The sequence below is a fragment of the Cyrtonyx montezumae genome, unplaced genomic scaffold (genome assembly GCF_038088225.1).
Source record: "Cyrtonyx montezumae isolate F1298 unplaced genomic scaffold, pur_monq_1.0 scaffold_8, whole genome shotgun sequence".
NCBI classification, from domain to species: domain Eukaryota; kingdom Metazoa; phylum Chordata; class Aves; order Galliformes; family Odontophoridae; genus Cyrtonyx; species Cyrtonyx montezumae.
In genome coordinates, this window is record NW_027072089.1 from 16,404,761 (window position 1) to 16,424,501 (window position 19,741).

General features: G+C 39.6%; 1 protein-coding gene across 2 annotated transcripts in view; it reads left to right on the forward strand.

Annotated features, from left to right (window-relative positions):
* Positions 1-19,741, forward strand: part of EIF3E (eukaryotic translation initiation factor 3 subunit E) — a 152,293-nt gene that overhangs the window by 10,271 nt on the left and 122,281 nt on the right. The window contains exons 8-13 of one of the 2 annotated variants that reach the window (XM_065752967.1): positions 1,773-1,899; positions 3,436-3,537; positions 4,414-4,523; positions 8,787-8,889; positions 9,102-9,236; positions 9,834-9,905. In XM_065752967.1, coding sequence (XP_065609039.1) covers positions 1,773-1,899; positions 3,436-3,537; positions 4,414-4,523; positions 8,787-8,889; positions 9,102-9,236; positions 9,834-9,872 — 616 coding nt within the window. In that variant the 3' untranslated portion in view covers positions 9,873-9,905. Of the gene's footprint in view, positions 1-1,772; positions 1,900-3,435; positions 3,538-4,413; positions 4,524-8,786; positions 8,890-9,101; positions 9,237-9,833; positions 9,997-19,741 lie in introns of those variants that run through there. The other variant, XM_065752966.1, reaches the window with a different exon arrangement.

Genomic DNA, 19,741 nt, shown 5'->3' on the forward strand with positions numbered 1-19,741 from the left:
GGCAGGCCATTCCAGTGCCTGACCACTCTTTCAGAAAAGAAATGCTTCCTGAGGTCTAATCTAAATCTTCCCTGGCGCAACTTGTGGCCATTCCCTCTCGTCCTGTCATTACTTATCAGGGAGAAGAGGCCTACCCCCTCCTCACCACAACCCCCCTTCAGGAAGTGGTAGAGTGCAATAAGGTCTCCTCTGAGCCTCCTCTTCTCCAGACTAAACAATCCCAGCTCCCTCAGCCGCTCCTCATAAGACTTGTGCTCCAGACCCCTCACCAGTTTTGTTGCCCTTCTCTGAACACACTCCAGGGCCTCAATGTCCTTCTTGTAGTGAGGGGCCCAAAACTGAACACAGTACTCGAGGTGCGGCCGTACCAGAGCTGAGTACAGGGGGATGATCACCCCCCTGCTCCTGCTGGCTACACTATTTCTAATACAGGCCAGGATGCTGTTGGCCTTCTTAGCCACCTGGGCACACTGCCGGCTCATGTTGAGCCGAGCATCAACCAACACCCCCAGGTCCTTTTCCTCTCTACATTCTTCAAGCCATTCTGCCCCAAGCCTATAGCATTGCATGGGGTTATTGTGGCCAAAGTGCAGGACCCGGCACTTGGTCTTATTGAACCTCATCCCATTTTTCTCAGCCCAGCTGTTCAGCCTATCCAAATCCCTCTGAAGGGCCTCCCTACCCTCAGGCAGTTTGACACATCCTCCCAGCTTTGTGTCATCTGCAAACTTACTGAGGGTACACTCAATTCCCTCGTCTAGGTCATCAATAAAGATATTAAACAAGATGGGCCCCAAAACTGACCCTTGGGGGACACCACTCGTTACAGGATGCCAGCTGGACTTAACTCCATTAACCACTACCCTCTGGGCACGGCCCTCCAGCCAGTTCTCCACCCAGAGAAGAGTGAACCTGTCCACACCACGGGCTGCCAGTTTCCTTAGGAGAATACTGTGGGAGACCGTGTCAAAGGCCTTGCTGAAGTCCAGGTAGACTACATCAACAGCCTTTCCCTCATCTACCTGTCTGGTCACCCAGTCATAGAAGGAGATGAGGTTGGACAAGCACGACCTGCCCCTGGTGAACCCGTGCTGGCTGGGTCTGATCCCTTTATTGCCATGCACGTGTCGTGTGATCTCCCTCAATAACATCTGTTCCATAACTTTCCCTGATACCGAGGTCAGGCTGACAGGCCTGTAGTTCCCCGGGTCTTCCTTACGGCCTTTCTTGAAGATGGGAGTCACATTGGCAAGCCTCCAATCTTGTGGGACCTCTCCAGATAACCAGGAATGCTGATAGATGGCAGAAAGTGGCTACTTATGCTAGATACCAAGCTACTACTATACCTTTAGGGTGGTAGTGAAAGATGTCCGTTAGACCTATCAAATACATCTTCAAAAAAGTCCATTTAGAGAAGGGTTTTTCAGGAAAATCTAAAGAATAAGAATGCAAACTGAAACACTACTGTTATTTGTGAGAATTAAGTTGTTATATCTATATGATACCTACACAATAGATCAATGCTAAGAAATTATCAGTAGTCTGTGGACTGTTCTGCAGTGCTGACCACCCTTTTACTGCCTTATTCACTGTTGCCTTCTCTCCCTTCCCTTGCCCCTGGCTAAAAGTCAGTGTTAATAAATGTAAATCGTCCCTTTATCTTTAAATAAATGCACAGTGCTAGCATATACTGTAAAAGATGTATAAGCTGTCTATAAGTGCAGTTTTCATGGAAAACTATATTACCTGAACATTATGGGATTTTTCTTCAGGTATCTCAATGCGATTCAGACAATGTGCCCTCACATCCTCCGCTATCTCACTACTGCAGTCATAACAAATAAGGATGTTCGAAAGCGTAGACAAGTGCTGAAAGACCTAGTCAAGGTTATTCAGCAGGTAAGAACTCAAGTCTTTAGTTTCTGTTCCTTTTATGCTGAAATTGTGTGATTTTCATCTAATGTGCTTTTACTGGGACTTCTTACACATTGTTTTTCTCTTTATTGAGGTCATTCATTGAGAAGTAAAATGTGAATCATTGTTTTGATTTCCTTCTTCCCCTGTAAGACTAAGAACAGAAAATTCAGCAACATGCTTGAAATGGTCTTGAGTCATACTCTAGTTTTTTTTTTTCAGCCATCACTAAAAGGGATTGTCTTATATAGGAGATACTGCTTGCATTTCAAAACTGATCTATGTATTGAAATTCATGTATATTTCTTAAATGCTTCTATTCTCAAAGTTGTGATTGGTCATATAATCTTACTGGAGTAATGAAAGAAGTAACTTGCTTGGTAGGGATCAAGGGATTTATTGCAAAAACTGCCATCTGAAATCAGCATACAGCTTGTGTTTGAGGGCTGATGACTTAGGCACTAATTAGCACGTAATAGTTTATATGCTTAATAAAGTGATATATACATAAGTCATCTACTCTGTATGGTTTGTAGTATCAAACTCTGAAATGTTTTATAGGTCTGAAAGTTGTTTTTACTGGGTAACTTGCATTTTTTCTGTGGAGGGAGAAAAAATGATGCATTGAATGAAGTGATTTGTCCAGTGTTTATGACAGGCTGGTACTAAGAGGCAAGTTAGTCCCATCCTTTAAACACAAGACATGAAGATTCTGCAAATATTGAACTGATAGGTAGGCAGTTACATGTTCATCTCGGTTAAACTAAAAACATTATCCAGGCTGTTTCACATAATGAGCATTAATTACTTGATGAAGAAATGCAGTGGCCCATGAAACTGTATTTTGAACCTAAATAATGGATTTGTAAATACAGGCCTTCTGGGAAGGAAAATGAGTTTGGATCAAACAGCTAAAAAAGCCTGAGTAACTGCTTTAATCTGATGGTCTCCTTATATATACTGAAGCTGACAGTAGCAGATTGAATTTAGCTGTCAGAAATTTAATGTTGGGGACATGCCGGAAGGTGTTGCAGCTGCATCTTAATTTACACTCACAGATGTTTGTGGTGTTGTTTCTGCCTTGTAGTTAAGCTGAGTAGTTTGTAATATCAAAACTGAGTATTTTGTTTAGGGGAAGTAGCATAATTTGTATTAGTCTTGCTTGTTTGTCTATATGAAATGGTGATTTAGCTTCAGATATGAAGTATTTGAACTCATTCTTGTAATTGGAATTTAGGAATAATTTGTTCTTAGCATATGTTAAGAAATGAAACTTTAATAAAGGTGAGTAGCAGTCATGAACCCTCTTCTAATCTGCAGGTTGCAGTGCTAAATGCTAGAAGTGAAGTTGTGCTTGTGGTTATTTAATGAGACTATTGGGGAAAAAAGTGCATTATGTGGCTCTTACTGAAAAACAGTCTCTATATTTCTCTCGTATTGAATTGTTTGAACAATGTACATAATATGCAAGTGAACTTGTTGCTGTGATTCCTATTACTGTTGTGTTCTTTATTTTGACAGGAGTCCTACACTTACAGGGACCCCATCACAGAATTTGTGGAATGCCTGTATGTGAACTTTGATTTTGATGGTGCACAGAAGAAGCTGAGGGAGTGCGAAACAGTAAGCTCTATAACTTTTATTTCTTAGATTACTGATCTGTATGAAATTCTCAAGAGCCTGTTAAGTTACTTGAAATGGACCTAATTCCATTGCCAGTATTTTTCTGTTACTCTTTGGTTGTTTTTCTTCTTGAACAGCTCTGTTTTTAAGTTACATCCTTAGCAATAAACCTTGTTTAGCTTTCAAGTTATATTTAGTCAGCTGCTAGAACAGAAAGTGAATAAGTGATTGTGCTTCTGGCTGAGCTTCAGCTTCTCAGTGTTAATTTGAAGAAAAGGGTGGCTTTACTTTCTGTTCTGAAAGGTATTGCACTCTGGATTGATGATGGAAAAACATTGTGAAATTAGGATTGGTAAGTGTATATTCTTGTAAAATGCTGAGTATAAAGTAATGCTTCTCACAGCTAAACACTAGTGCCAGTTCTTAATATCTTTTGACTCTTCTCACTGATATTGGTTACCTTATTAGATAAGAATTAGTAATTTATTTGCTGCTCAGGGCTGGTGGCCCTTTAATCTGAACTTAATGTGCCCACTTGTACTGCTAATGAAGCTGGCTTGTAGCAGACAGAATGAGAGAAGGCTCTTAAAATAAGAGGAGGGCAGTTAGATTTTATGCCTTACTAAGGGGGTCTTCAGTGGGGGTTTGCAAAAGAAATAATTGAGGATAGACTCCAGAAGAACGTTATCGGGTTAACGTGTGTGATGTTAATTCAGCACCCTTGTAGATTCATGAGAAGGCTGTTAAATAGACTTCTTTATCCAGCATGGAATGTGCTGAGAATAGTTTCTAATAGATTATGCATTCCATCCATATGGAAGATCAGTGACCAAAAATTGTTTCCATGTTTGTGTTATACTTCTCTTCTCCGTGCAGGTGCTTGTGAATGATTTCTTCTTAGTTGCATGCCTGGAGGACTTCATTGAGAATGCTCGTCTCTTTATATTTGAGACTTTCTGTCGCATTCATCAGTGTATCAGCATTGGGTGAGATGACTTTCTAACACAGCTGTACTGAAAAATCAATTGCATATGAGGTTGACAGGCAGCATAAACTTTTGTAGTGAAATGTTCAACCATCAGATGTAATGATTTTCATTAACTAAGGGCTGATTGGATAGTTCTCTCTACATTTCTAGCTCTTAAAGTGATTTGAATTAGAGCAGTCATATTCGAAAGCTAAATAATTTTAATGAAATTTGATACAACTTGTCTTTATCCTCCTCCCTTCCCCACAGCAGTTTTCATTTCTGTAGATGTTGATACAGAATGATAGTAAATGAAGTAAATTGTAGCAAATATAGTACTGTTTACTTACACCATATAGGTATATGAAACCAATAGATATATCATCCAATTACGTCTTCAAGGTACGTCCCTCAAAAGTGACTGGAATTGTATTGCTTTCTTATATCTTGTTCTGTGTACGCTACTGGAATGATGCAGCTGTAAGGCAGTGATACTCTTTTTTGCAAAGATGTCTGCCACTTACTCAAACTAATATTCTGAAAGCAGGCTTTTCAATTGAATTGGTTCCATTACCTTTGTGGAAACTAAGCAGAAAGATGCTATTATACATGTACTGGGATCTCAAACAGCCTGTTTGATCTTCTGTTCTCTGTTGGTTCATGTCCCTTAAAAATCTCTAGAGAACATTGGAGAGATTCTCCCAAACAGCAGAAATCAGAGCTGGTAAATAGTCAAATTAATGGAATCTTGTCACTAGTAGGTGTTTAAGTGTGTGAGTTTCTGACCCTCTTGAGGAAGCAATTTTTATGCTTTTTTTTTAAAAGAAAAGGATTTGACAGAAAACAGTTCTAGGGTTTTGGAATTCATAATTATTTCTAGTGGGATATCTGCATAAGATTACCTTATAGCATGTCTGGGAAGTGCTAGTATTTTAAATTGTTACACCTAGTAAAACAATTGTTTAGTACAGTGGTTGGTAGAAGGCTATTTTTTGAGATCTTAACTCTGCTATAGTATGTTTTAGTTCAGTTTACTACCTTTAAGTATGCTTAAATTATGTGAACAAAAGTACAAAATGGTTTCCTTTTTGTAAGGGGACTAATACTTTAATTGAAGTGCTGCATGTCTAGGGTTAAAGGGACTTTGAAATGAGAGTTCTGGAAAAATCTTTGTTAACAGAGCTCTGTTAGGGTTGAGTTTGAGGTATATAAAACTGCATAGGGTCATGCTGTGAAGGTACAAGTTCTTAATTTAGATGCTCCAAGCTTTTCTTCGTAAACTAAAGGCTAGATGTCATTCTAAGTTTTAGACATAAGAACATAGAAGTGATGAGTAGAGAGCATAGAGCCTGCATCTTAATTTATTGTAGGTGTTCCTGTTGAAAGAAATCAGATTATTAATTACAGCAGGAATAGCAAGCTTTGTTTTAACCTTTACAATTCAAGGTATATGGCAGTTGTCCTTTATACTGTTTATTGTTTTGTAGTTCATACAGTTTTGTACTACATATGGTAAAATATTTTAGTTGTTATGTGATCTGTAAATTCAGGTAACAGTGTCTTTATTTTGTAATTTTAATGATGTTCTTGAGAAAAGTGATAAACTGAGTTGAGCATGGATATTGCTGCCACAACACCACTTCTGATCATTGCATGTGCAGTATCACTACTGATGCTGTTTTCAATAGGTCATAGTGTTTAAAATGATGGATACAAGCCTTAAACATCTGCAGAAGTTCTAATAATCATAAGATTGGGGCTTTGAGGGGTGCAGAAGTATTTCTTGGTGCATTCTAGACTTTGTTTGAAGGAATTGGCCTGTCAGAATGCTTTTGAGCATTAGTTCAGAGTGTGATTTGATTAGCTTGATATGCCTGTACTTAATTGAAGAGCTGAGCATGGTTTATTCCCCTTCTCTATTTTCAGTGCTCTAGACACAGCTTGTCTGTTTATATAAGAGGCTTTGTGGAAATCAGTAACCTTTCAGTTTATTCAGAAGATGTAAATAGCATTTCTTCCAGCTTGAACCAAATAAGTGAACCTCCTTATAAAACAGAGTGGAAATAATCTGGAGACCTTTTCTTTAAGCAACATGTAACTTGGTATGGTAGACACAAGTACTATATAGTGCATATTTAATAGCACAGTAGAAGAATGGTGTTTGTAGCATAGTTACAATAAGGATAAGTCTTCAGTGCCTTTATTTTGGAAGGATTGCAAATGCTTTTTGGCTGTTACTTTACTAGAGAAGTACCTCCTCAGAGCTGTGCATCCGGGCCCTTTGAGTTGGTGATGGTTGCTTCAGTGTGGCCTGTGAAGGGACTCAGCTGGAGTGTGATCACAACAAATGTTGAAATTGGGTCAACTTTTGCCTTAAAGGTTGGAGGAAGTATTAGGGATTTCTAATGCTGCTGCTAATACTTTAATTCACTGAAAGATGGCTCTTTTGTTACTTAGCAACTTCAGTTATTTTATATTTAAAATCTTAAGTAATTTAAATTTCAAAGTTAGAAGTTAAGTTTTTGTATATCCCTCTTTGCCCTCTCTCACTTGCACAGTGTAATTCAGAAGACTTCCATGTGCATGTTGGATGAAGAAAATATCTGTACAGAAATTGTGCAGGGGTTTGCTATATGCTTGTCTATATAGCTAATTTCTTAGTTTCTTCAGTGGTGGACTTGCCTATTTCTAAATTTAATAAAATAGTTCATAGCTCTTAATCATCTGTCCAAGACTAGTAGCATTTGAGTGCAGTGGATATGTATTCCTTCTCAAAAGACTTCTTGAGGGTTGAAGCCCTTCCTAGGGCTGCACTTGTTAGCAAATAGTGAGTGCAAGAGGATTGAATCTACAGAGAAGAATGTATTGCTCATGAACATGCTGGCATTCTCCATGTGTTCTGCTGAAGTTATAATTTGAATAAACCAGGCTTAATCCCACTGTAGTAGTTAGAGCATGTTTCGCTCTGAGTGCCTCTTAACTTTATCTAATTAGGAGAAACTAGTTTTAAGGCTGATGGTATTTGTTACTGCAGTCTCCCACAGCTGGGAAGCAGGAATGATTGGTTTAATTTCTTGTACAAACTTGCATGCTGGCGAAGAGTACTCAGTTAGCAAACCTTATCTTCATTCTCTCTTGAGAGAGGTACAGTTTCACTACAAGATGATGTGAAGCAATGGTTTCTGCTCTGGAATAACTCTTTCCTATAAGTGTTTGCTGCACCTACACCCACTCTAACTCACAGGGACTGTAAATTAAGACCATATAAAGAGAACTCAATAGGTTGTCTGGCTCAGTGGACTGGCTAATAATTGATAGGGCAGTAATTTGAAAATGAAAATTACTTTTGAGTTCAGAGAAATGTGTAAGCAAGATCCTGTAATGTGGTGAGGAATTGACCTCTGGTGCACCAGCAGTGTAGCCAGCTGGGTTTTGGTGATGTCTGCAGAACCTTACCTCATGTTTCTCATCGCAGTCTGGAGGCTGATGGAAGAATGAGCATTAGAAATAAACTGTAGGAGCCAAATGCCAGCAGGAAACTGAAGGAGTTGGCTGCAGAGCCACAGGAAACACCGTCAGAGGGAATTCTTTCTGGATAAGAGTGCCTGTTTCATTAAGCACTTTCCTTTCTCCGTTTCCCTCCTCTCTTAGTCATCCTTGAAATTGCAGAATGCTGTAGTGTATCTACTTCAAATGCATGATGAGTATGTTCAATCTTCTGTACCAAGCTCTATGTTCTTATGGCACTTGTTTCTGAAACTTCAGAGTGAAGTTTGTTGCTGGTTGTATAACAGTTAAACACTTTTACTGGACTACTTAGTCATAAGCTGACTGCTAACTAGGTTTAAGTAGGAGTAAGAGGAATTCAGTTTTTTATTTTATAGCAGTAGTTGCTGTTTAATGTTGTGGTGAGGCTACTTAATATACAATTTTCCAAGGAATTTTCATGTAGGCAAGATTTAATAGGAATATATAAAGGTACTGTAAATCTTCCACTTGTAAGTGTACACTTAAGAAATTCCTTATTCAGAGTATGCCAAGCAGGGACAGGATTTTTCCTTTTTAAAGAGATGAAAGGTACAAGGGGGGGGATAAGGAATGTAAGTTTTAAAGTCATTTCGGTCAGAAAAGTATGCTTCCCAATTATAGAAAAATATGGAAGGCAAACCTTGTGCTGTGACAGGTTGTGTATTGGTTTAATGCATATTCTGTAGGCTCCAAATATATTTATTAATGCTTGAGAGATCATATTTCATCTTTTAATGAGTCTGTTATCTTCTAGTATGTTGGCAGATAAACTGAATATGACTCCTGAGGAAGCAGAAAGATGGATTGTCAATCTAATTCGAAATGCACGATTAGATGCCAAACTGGATTCTAAGCTGGTAAGGCAGGATGCATGGATTGGAGTGATTCCTTACCTAGAAGTAGTGAGCTCCAGTTTGTTTTTCTTTCCCACAAACTGAGTTTCACTCACATGTTTTCTTTATGTGAGAAAAAACTTTATAGAGGCTGTGAAAGCAGAACATTTATAATAAATAAAGGCTTGTGCACTCTGAGTGACTGTTATGTTTCCTGTATCTTTATTGCATTCTAGGGCCATGTAGTTATGGGCAACAATGCAGTGTCACCCTATCAGCAAGTGATTGAGAAGACCAAAAGCCTGTCTTTTCGTAGTCAAATGTTGGCTATGAACATTGAGAAGAAACTGAATCAGAGTGGTAGATCAGAGGTTCGTATAAGCTGTTTTTCAGAATATTTTTCCTGTGAATGACGTATAATTTCAATCTGTTTCTTAGTTCCTCAGATGTACTTAATTCTAGTTCTGCTGATGAGGGTTAAACTGGAAAATGTTTATTTCTCATAGGTTCTTGTTTTCTTCTCACATTCTTTTTTTCTTTGTTTTATAGTGAGAAAAAAATGCCTAATTATTTATTTCAGTCATTTGATTGTGCTTCCTTTGAATTCTTTCACCATCCAAAAACCTCTTTTACAGAGGTGACGTGTATGAAAATAGCTGGTACTACTTCAGAGTGAATTAAACTTTTTCTGAATATTGAACAGTGAGTTAGACACACACTGGTACTCTTTGATACTGGGTTTTTATTCCTCCTACGATGTCATTTATAATACAAGTATTTGTGGGGTAAGTACTACTGGAAGGAAAATGGGTGGTGTTGAACCTTCATGACTAGAGAGTATGTTGATCAGCCACTGATGAAAATAGAGAGGTTGGCAAGTTGATTCTGTTGGATGGAAGTTGTATGAAACTTTGTGATACTCATTTCTTGTGTTATTTTCTACTGATGCGTATTTCATTTGTTTCCAGGCACCTAACTGGGCTACTCAAGACTCTGGATTCTATTGACATAATTCTGTAGTGGGAAAGTTACCTTTTTTCGTTTGACTAAAAAAGCATACAAGTATGTAACTTTATTGAGAAGGCAGTTGTTTCATCTTAAAATTATTTGAATAAAATTGGCTACTTTTAACTACCTGTGTTATCTCTAATTCGTGTGGTTTGGTACTTCAGTTATATTTTACTGGGGCTCCTTAGTATGATGGTATTCTGGAGCATTTTAGATCACAGTTTGCAGAACTTCAGATGTCACTTCTGTTTGTACTTGCCTTGTACCAAAGTATGTTACTGCTTTTAGGGCCATCTGAGTTTATAAGAGGGGAATTTTATGTGCAGCTGTTCTTTTCTGGCAGAAGTCACATTTTAAATGAGAAGTGTACAGTACAAACAAAAGCATTCATAACAGTTAGCAAATCAGAATCCTTTTTGGTTTTTACACAAAAAAGCTTGTTAGTGCTAATGCATTTCTAACCTACACCTCTTGGAAAAACCTAGCCTAACCCAAATGTAAAATGATTTAGGTGGATAGTGTACTTCAGAATTATAGATTGTTCCTGTTTTCTTGCCTAGTTTTGGAGGCTGTTTCTGGAGTGGGTTTTTTTTGGGGGGGGGTAGAAACACCTTTCTAAAGGTGTAGGTAATGAGCTTGGTAGATTGAAAGCTTTCGTTCTTGAAGGATGAAGTTCTGAAGATTTGTAAAACAAACAATAAAATAAATCCTGTATTGAGTATTAAACTTCTTAAAAACTTATTTTTAATGTGGCTTTTTTCAGCTGCTGTTTCATTTTTTTCTTAGTACCTCTTTTCTGCAGAATAGAGAATAATGCCTCCCAAGTCAGATCCCTAAAATGTACCTTGGGTTTTCTATGTAGTATTATACTGACTGATCAATAAGGTCACTGTGAGTTTTGAGAAGGAAGAGGTGGTGTCTGCCAGTTCTGCTTTTAAGAATGGAGGCAGGAAAATGACTTCCTTTTACTGTACCCAAATATGTATTACTTTCTTCCCAATTTTTGGAAAGTTCTAGTACCAATATGAGTGTAGCATGTTGTTTTAACTCATCTCCCCCACCCCCCTCTTTCTGCAGTATTTTCCAGGCTAGGTTTTTGTCCTTATTTCCATTTAAGGACTTACTGGATAGTTATTAAGATGCCAGAGCTGTCAGGAGGTGAGTTGTAGAATTTTTCTTTTCTGTAAAGAAAGACCCTTGTATCTTGTGACTTCTTCATAACTTCCCAGAAGGTATTTAGCAGCAGTTCTGACTTTCTATTCTCTATTGAGTTTCTATTCTGTTAATCTTCTCTATTACAACATGCTTATCTCCTTGCATAAGGGTAACTTTAAGGCCTCACTTGGCTATGAAGAGGATTAAATACCTGATTTGACCTAAAGTATCAGTCAAATAATGTGAGATACTCCATAACAGAGTAGGATTATAGTGGGAAGCATTCAGGCTTTTAAATCAGTGTGTATTTCTACTTGAACTCTCTAAATTGACTAACTTTTTTTTTAAACTACTCATGTCTTACCATTGTGTCTTACCATTTATGTCTTTCTGGTTGCTTGAAGTTGTTTCCTGATGCTTCTTCTAAGAATTAGCTAGTTCAGCTTCACTTGTGCAAAAAGGTTAGTTTTCAGGGGGATTTTTTTGTATTGTACTGAACATCAGTGTTTTTGTGCTGAGGGTTATGTCTACATAAATGCTCAATGTTTGGTAACGTGCAAGCATGGCCTTTGTGTGACTGATTCCTCCAGACTGCTTCAGTAATCATTTATATGTTGTATTATGCAATGAAAAGAACCTGAATTTAGTGATAGAAAAAATTGCTTTTTGCTCAAACGTTTACAGATATGAGTCTCTTTCATAAAAAAACTTAATGTAGTGTGTTATCTGGGGAACAAAGTCATAGGAGCAGATTTGTCCATGGAAGTAACAGGTATCTCTCTAAAGCTGATTAAAACTCAAGGTAGATCTTCCTTTTGCTGTCTAATCCCATACAGTGTACAGTACCAAGCTGGGGTTGGGAGGTAATCCATATGCTGGAGTGCAAGGTTGTAACTTGGGGTGACCAGAGCAGGCTAGAGGAATTGGCTGATGGGGATCTTTTAGAAGTTAGCAAAGTGTGAGGTCTTCCATCTGGGATGGAACAACCCTCGTGTAAGGCAGATACTGATCTTGTGCAAGTCCAGTGGGGATCACCACCAAAACAGTGAGGAGTCAGGAGCATGTGACATAAAACCTCCATCAGAGGGAACTGCATATTCCTTATGTGAGGGAGGCAGAAAATGGATAATGTTTTTGTTGGTATATAATTAGATACTTCACACCCGGAATGTTCTTGAAAGGTCCATTGGTGTAGAATAAGAGGTAATGGGTAGAGGTAATGTAATGGGGAATTCCAGTTAGATTTAAAGTAAACTTTTTTTTACTCTGATCAAGCTCTGGAACCTGTCATGCAGAGAGGCTGCGGAGCATTTACCCTTCAAGGTGCTCAAGTGAGTTTGTGAGCATCTTGATACAGTTACAGCTTTGAGCACGGGGTTGGACTCAATGACTCCCAGAGGTCCTTTCCTATCTAAATCATTTTGTTCTGATGGCAGAAGTATTAATACCTATACTAATAATTTAAAATGTAATTCATCTTTAATTCAGCAGAGTATTTGTAGTGGTTTCCAGTAGATGGTTTAATCTGACTTAGCAGTGTGTTACAGTCTAATGATATAATGCCTTGGGCTTTCTTATTGAGCATAAAGGAATAATACTGACAAATCTTTTGATGTGATGCAAGGGATGGGGCACCTTCCCTATGAGAACAGACTGAGATATCACAGGCTGTTCTTCCTGGAGAAGGGAGCTTCAGGGAGACCTGCTAGCACTCCTTCAATATGTGGAGGAGGGCTGTTAGAGGGAGGGGGATGGCCTCTTTAGCAGGACATTTTGTGGTGGCACAAGGTGAAATGACTTCAAATGGGGAGATTTTCCTTAGATACAGGGGAAGCTTTCTACAATAAGGGCAGTGAGGCACTGGAGAAGGTCTTCCAGGGCAGTGGTTGGTGGAGGCCCTGTCCTTAGAGACGTTCATGGTCTAGACCAGGCTCTGAGCAACCTGATCTCTGTAGATGTCAGTGTTCATTGAGGGAACTTAGACTACATGACCTCTAAAGGTCCCTTCAACTCAAGTGATTCTATCATTCTGTAATCTTGCTTTAACAAACACTGTGTTTATTGATGCCTTTCATATCATGACTGTCAAAACAATTGTGCTGCCCTGATGGAAATTAGTAGTTAATGGTGAGTTGTTGCTGGTCTGTGCACACTAATGCAGAAAGCTGGTCTACTGCACAAGGATTCACTTTGCTAATATATAGAGCCCATTCTCAGAATGGGGTCAGAATCAGAGCTGAAGACAGCAGTTGATATTGTAGAGTAGCTTACTAGGGCTGAGCGTGCTCTTCATCTGTGCTGAGTTTCTTGCTATTACTCAAGTTTTCTCTTGAGAGTGATGAAATTGCAAAGTGTAAATTTGTTCTAAGTTATCACGGTGCCAAAATACTAGATTTAGGACAATCCAGATCATGTAATAGCCATGTTCTGTGTGATACACAATCACAGTACTGCTGTGTAATAATTAAAGAATTTTAAATGAGATAGAATTGGAATGCTTTTTGTAAACAGGGGAAATGACCCAGATACAGCTTTTCTTTTGGCAGGAAGGATTTCCTTGACTATAGCCATTGTCTTTAAAATGATTTTGCTGTGTTACAGCTTTCAGTTCTGTTTCTTTGTCCATTCATCTTTCAGCTGAACCCATAGGTGTGTGCAGATGAGCACTGCTTACATTCTGAAAGTACGAGCCTTTGTGGGGTACTGCAGTGAGTTTTAGTGACGTGTTTATTTTGTGAGGATCTCCTGAGTTAAGAGTTGTGACTGGAACAAACAAAAGAGGGAAGCAAAACATGTCCTGAGCCAAAGGATGAAGCTGTCTGGAGCATGTGTTGCAAGAAGTTGGCAATAGATGGAACTCATTTTAAGCATGACAATTGCTAATTCCGTCATAACTCGTTGACTAAGCTCTAGAAATATCATGAGTAGTGATGTTTTATAAGCACGCAGGAGTAGTTGCTTCCATCCTTAAATTACGTGAGGGTGGGATCAACTTTGTGCATCTTCTTTTGGCTGTTTTACAAAAATATTTGTAGCGACTGTCTAAAGGAGCCCTTGAAATGGGAGGGGAGAAGAGCTTTAAGGCTTCCTGCTTTTGACTTTTCATCTTTACCAGAAAAAGGTGGGGGGTGGAAAGGGAGGAAAATTGAGTGATAAGTCTTTTACTTCTACCTTTACAAGGGCATTTTGGGCAAAGTTAGTTTGGGTTTTTTTGCCCTGAACTTGTTTGATCATTTTAAATGTTATATTGTCATGTTTTTGGTTAGTAGAAAAGATTACATTCTTTTTAAATATAGGAAAGTGCAAATCTGTAAGGCTGTGATTTTTTTTTTCCTAGAATTAAGTCATGCTTGTGACTCTTTAAATTTATGGTAGTTTCACAATGCCTCCCGATGGCAGAAGAATACAGATAACTCCTCCAGTGGCCATGCAAGATTTCTTTTCAAACAGTGATGATTCTACCTCAAATAACTCCTACAGCCTGCGGTAGACATGCATAGGAGATGCACATGAGCTCCCTAGGCACAGAGTCCTGGATCTTAAAGGATGACAACTGGCAACAAGCACAGTTAAAGAATATTCATTGCCATATCTTAACAGCAAGCTGACAGGATAGAAAATAACTTTTTTGCTTGTATAATGCAGTCCTGATCGAATAAACTATATTTAAATGAAAATGCTTCTCTGCAAGCCTCCTAATGCATATTTTCATTTTGGAAATGAGTGCTGCTTTACAAAAAGCAAAAATACGTTTGAATTAAAGATGTCCAAGGATATATTAAGTTATTGGAGTAGAGGTTGGTTATGGTACCTTAGAAGCCTGAGCTAGACATCAAGCTGCACCTCAGCACCTTCCTTGGTTCTGTTCCACAAGCACATCTTCGCAGATAGAATGCTCATTCCTTGCTCTCTGTGTTCTCAATGCTATGGAGGCATTTTAAATTCAAATGACATAAAACCCCTTAATAGGCTAAAAAATTAAGTATTTTATTTTTACTGCTTTAATGAGCATGTTTCAAGGATCCTAATTTCCTCTCATTATACTAGATGGATATGTCTGCGTAAGTAAAAAGGTGATGATATTCACACAGTAAGAATTTATCCTATGTAGAAATGTAGTTCATCCTTCCGTTGCCCAGGACTGTTGTGATGAGTAATTTCTTCAATGTGAGAACGTTTTTCCTGAGGTTTTTGGAGAGAAAATTTGTTCTTAATAGAGGAAATTTCGACTGTTGAACATAAGCAAGCTGCTCACTATTCTACATATTTGTTTCCTGTGGATTTATTTCTGACTTAACAAGGCACTAAACAAATAGTCCTTAGGTTACTTTATGCTTAGGAAATGGCTTATTTCAAGTTATTTTCTTCTCTGTTCTGCGTTTCGTGGTGCCTGAAGGACCTGAAACTCACTGAAGGCAGTCAGCCCTCAAAATTTGGAAAGCACGTGTTAGAAAGTATTAATGCAAAAATTATATTATAATACGTTGCATGATTTGAATGTAAGGAAACTATTACCAGGAATGTGAAATGACAATTTCTCTGGAACTACAGGGGGGTTCAAATTATGTTGGGAAAAAAAAAGGGCACATCTTTTTGGGCTTTCAGTGTACTTAGGTGTTTATTTCTTGCACAAATTCAAGTGGAATTCTCAAAGAATACATCAGTCTTAGTTCTGAGAGCTAAGTTACTTGCACCACTCAAAGGTCCCAATAATTTGTGGAGCACCTTCCCTCGCAGTAAACAATTTGAGAGATCAAGCTCTTGTGATTATCAAATTATTAATGACAGGTCCAAGGGTCCAAGCATAGACTGAGAAACCTGATTTAGACAGCTGTGACATTTCATGTCTTTTTTGCATCGCTTAAAGTGCCATTGGAGCCCCTTGGGTAACGGTGCTTCCTTCAATAGTACATTGAAGAAACACCCCTGCTGTGAAATGAGCTTTCCATTTTGACTTCATTCAATCTCTGTCCTCCCAAAAAACGATCAGACTGCATCTTGTTATATAATTTGTGTCAGCTCTGTCAAAAAAGAGCGTTTGTGTTACTTGGAGGGCCCTCATGCCAATTCCAAAATGAAAAGCAATGCACACTGCCAGTGCAACAATTGCCTTCGGGCTTATTCAATTTCTGTCTTCACTCCCACTCACCACCAAATTCAACTCAGGAGAAAAAAAAACAACAAGGCTTGTTAGAAGGCAGCAGAACTGAAAGCTGATAAAATACTAAAACCAGAATTTCCTGGGGGGGAAAGGAACTTGTATTATACGTTATTTATAGCCTATCATATAAGTGCTTTACTGATGTATAGAGCTGGAGTCACTGGGGCTGTTTAACATACGGGCTGAAGCCACAAAGAGGTGTACGTTGTGCAAGCTTAAATACACAGATTTCAGTAGCCCTTCAAGTTCTCTTTACCTTTGCTCGGTCTCCCAGATTCTGGATTTATTCTTTGGAGGAGGTCAACACAGGTCCTCTCTTCACTCCCTGTATGTTAACTCTGTTCATGTGAGGAAGGCAAATAGGATATAAAAATCTATGTGCCATTTGGCATTAGCCCTCCATTTAGCTAACAGTGCCCATCAATTTGTGCAACTCAAAGGTGCTGACCACTGCAGCAGGGAATCTGAGATGTGCTATGTGCCCCACACAGGTTTTATTCAGCTCTGTGATGTGCTTGAAATGAGGATTTTTGTTTTATGGACTCATATAAAGGAATGCAAGGGGATACCATAGAGGAAAGCCTCTGCTCCAGACAGGAGTTTGAAAGAGACATCTAAAGAAATGGGATGCAACAGTGGAGGAGAAGCCCTGAGAGCACAGTGTGAAGTATGGTATGGAGAAGAGAGAGAAAAGAAGCTGATAGATATGAAGAATCAGAAAATGCTGGGCAAGGTTAGGAGGAAATTGGAGCGGAGGTGTGGGCAAAATAAGAAGTATTTAAATTTGCATCAGTATAAGGGAATGTTGGCCAATGACCTGGCAACTTTTTCTCTAAGAATCTGTCTACTTTAGTTAGTGGCAATCGTGGGGGCTGGCAAGCCAGGCAAAGCATTTTGGGAAAAGAAAGAGGATAAAATACTCTCTCATGTTTGTCTCTTAATTTTATGGGTTTTTTGTTTTTGTTTTTGTGTGTGTGTGTGTGTGTTGGCTCATTAGGAGTCCCATCCGTCTTCCAAGAGAGAAAGCAGTTTGGTTTCTGCTTGATAAGATATTTCAGGCACAGCATGCCGTTTGCATGGAAATATTACAGTTGAGTTAAATGGCAGAAACAGAAATGGAATAATAAGCTTGGGGAAAGTAGTCTCTGGCAGCTGTTTGGAGGTTTTGGTTAGTACTTATAACAATCCAAAGGCTTCTAGTACCACAGGCTTCTTCCTTTCCTCTTTGGTTTACTTGTGATGAGAGAAGAATGACAGAAAAGATCCAATTCTAAATTTCCAACATACTTTATTTTTTTTCCTCTCGTGTTGGAACGCTGATTTATTAAGTGACACCGAAGCGAGCTCTCCACTGGGGAAACTGCACAAGACAGCTCTTGCTATCAATCTGGTGAAGGCTCCAAACTAGAATTTTCATAGGAGCTATGAGTAAATAATACAGCGTGAGGACGGCTGAGAGCGAGGAGTCGGCACAGTCCAAACCTCCCAGAGTTAGAGGAGCAGTCTGTCTGGGAGATCGTTGGCTTGAACAAGGGGTGAGAATGCTTCTCATACTGAGGTGGCTTGCCAGGAACTGTAAGAATCAGTTTATTATTGCTAGATTGATCTAAAATGAGGGCAAAAGTTTACTGAGTGTGATTGTTCCAGGTGGCTTGTGTGTCCTGGTGCTGTCAAATCACAGAACTGTAGGGATTGGAAGGGACTTCTGGAGATCATCTAGTCCAACCCCCCGTCTTCAGCAGTTCTGTACAGCAGGTCACAGAGGCAGGCAGACAAGTGGGTCTTGAGTATTTCCAGAGAAGGAGACTCCACAACCTCTCTGGGCAGCCTGTGCCAGTGCTGTGTCACCTGAACTGTGAAGAAGTTTTTCCTCTTGTACGTAACGAATATTCAGCGTTCCAGTTTGTGCCTATTGCCCCTTGTTCTGCCCACTGAAAAGAGCCTGATCCCATCCACTTGACTCCTGCACTGGAGGAATTTATGAACAGTCATGAGAAATCCCGTCTCAGCCTTCTCCAGGCTGAACAGTCCCAGGTGTCACAGCCCTTCCTCATACAAGAGATGCTCCAGGACCCTCATTGTGGCCTCACCAGGTCAGAATAGAGGGGGAGGGAGGATCACCTCCCTTGACCTGTTGGCCGCGCTCTTTTTAATGTGCTCCAGGACATCGTTGGCCTTCTTGGCCACAAAGCTGACTTGTGGCCATCCTGCTGTCCACCAGGACACCTGCTGAGGTCTTTTTCTGTAGAGCTCCAGCAGATCAGCCTCTAACCTGTACTGGTGCATTCCTGCCACCTGCCTGCCGGGTGATGCTCACAGTGCAGATGTCGTGTGTTAAAAACACCTACCTCAATCCCCAAAGCTATAGCAAAGCTAGGATTTCCCAGTAAATATCAAAGAGTCAGGTTAATGCTGAGGCTTCTATAGCAGTACTGTCCTAGCCACACTGTACATTCCTAACATTTTCTGTCTGGCTTTCAAGTGAGGCACTGTGCAAACTGTACTTTTACATACAGTGTCAAATAAATGGGGGATTTAGTGCAAATGTGACTTGGATCCTTAAAGACTTACAGTATGGTGTTTTCTTCACGTTTCAGTTTTGTTTTTAAACATAACTCCATTGACAAAGAAAGAAACCAGAAGGAAGAAGCGTGCTGCTTAGCACACCAGCCTGTGTGTGTTCAGCAGACAGAAACATGTAGGAGCAGTCAATATTCAACCATCTTTCTTACAACAGCCAGTGGGATCAGAGCAATTTGGGCATCTAGCTGATAACCATTACAGCTTTTGGCAAACAGCAGTGTCCCAGTGTGACCTCATAGGATGAATTAGTGGAAGTCCCTCCTTTCACCCCCAGGTGCTTAAATCCACGATTTAAATCAGTGCTGCCTTTCCCAGCTGCAGTCCAACCTCTGGGGCTGCTGAGCTCTCTGCGTGGCTGAGCTCTTGTGGCTGTGCATGCAGGCACAGCTTTCCAAGCACTCCCGGTGTGATGTGCGTGGTTCACACCCTGAGTGCAGCCCTCAGACCTGGCCAAGCAGGAAAACAGAGAAAATACGAAGGAGGGAGGTTGTGCATGATGCCTGCTCTCAGCACATGCCTCAGCTGCAGGCGTAATCTGTCTTTTGCTGATTTGGGACTTAAATATCTCACCTCTTAGGAAAGCATCAGAGTGGCTTTTCGTCTTTCTGTTTTTGCACTTCCTAGATGGTTTCTTGGAGCAGTTCTACTTTGGTAAGTGTTAGTTATTCCCTTATAATCAGTGTTTGCGTGCTTTCTGGAAAGCCAAACAGCTGTCTCAAGGAAAAATAAACAGACTATTAACCTAGAAGCCAGTAACACAGACACAGATGCTTTTTATACCTCATGTGCAAAACAGCACAGTTAAAGGAAAGGTTCATGTTTAAGCAAAACTCCCCAGCAGTTTGTCAACAATGGCAATTTTTTTGTTGAGATGTCAGCTAATGATATTGGAGACGGCCACAAAGAAATCTGTTCTTACCACAGCCGTGCTAATTGCTAACTGCAGGTAGTTAACTCCAAGTTGACTTT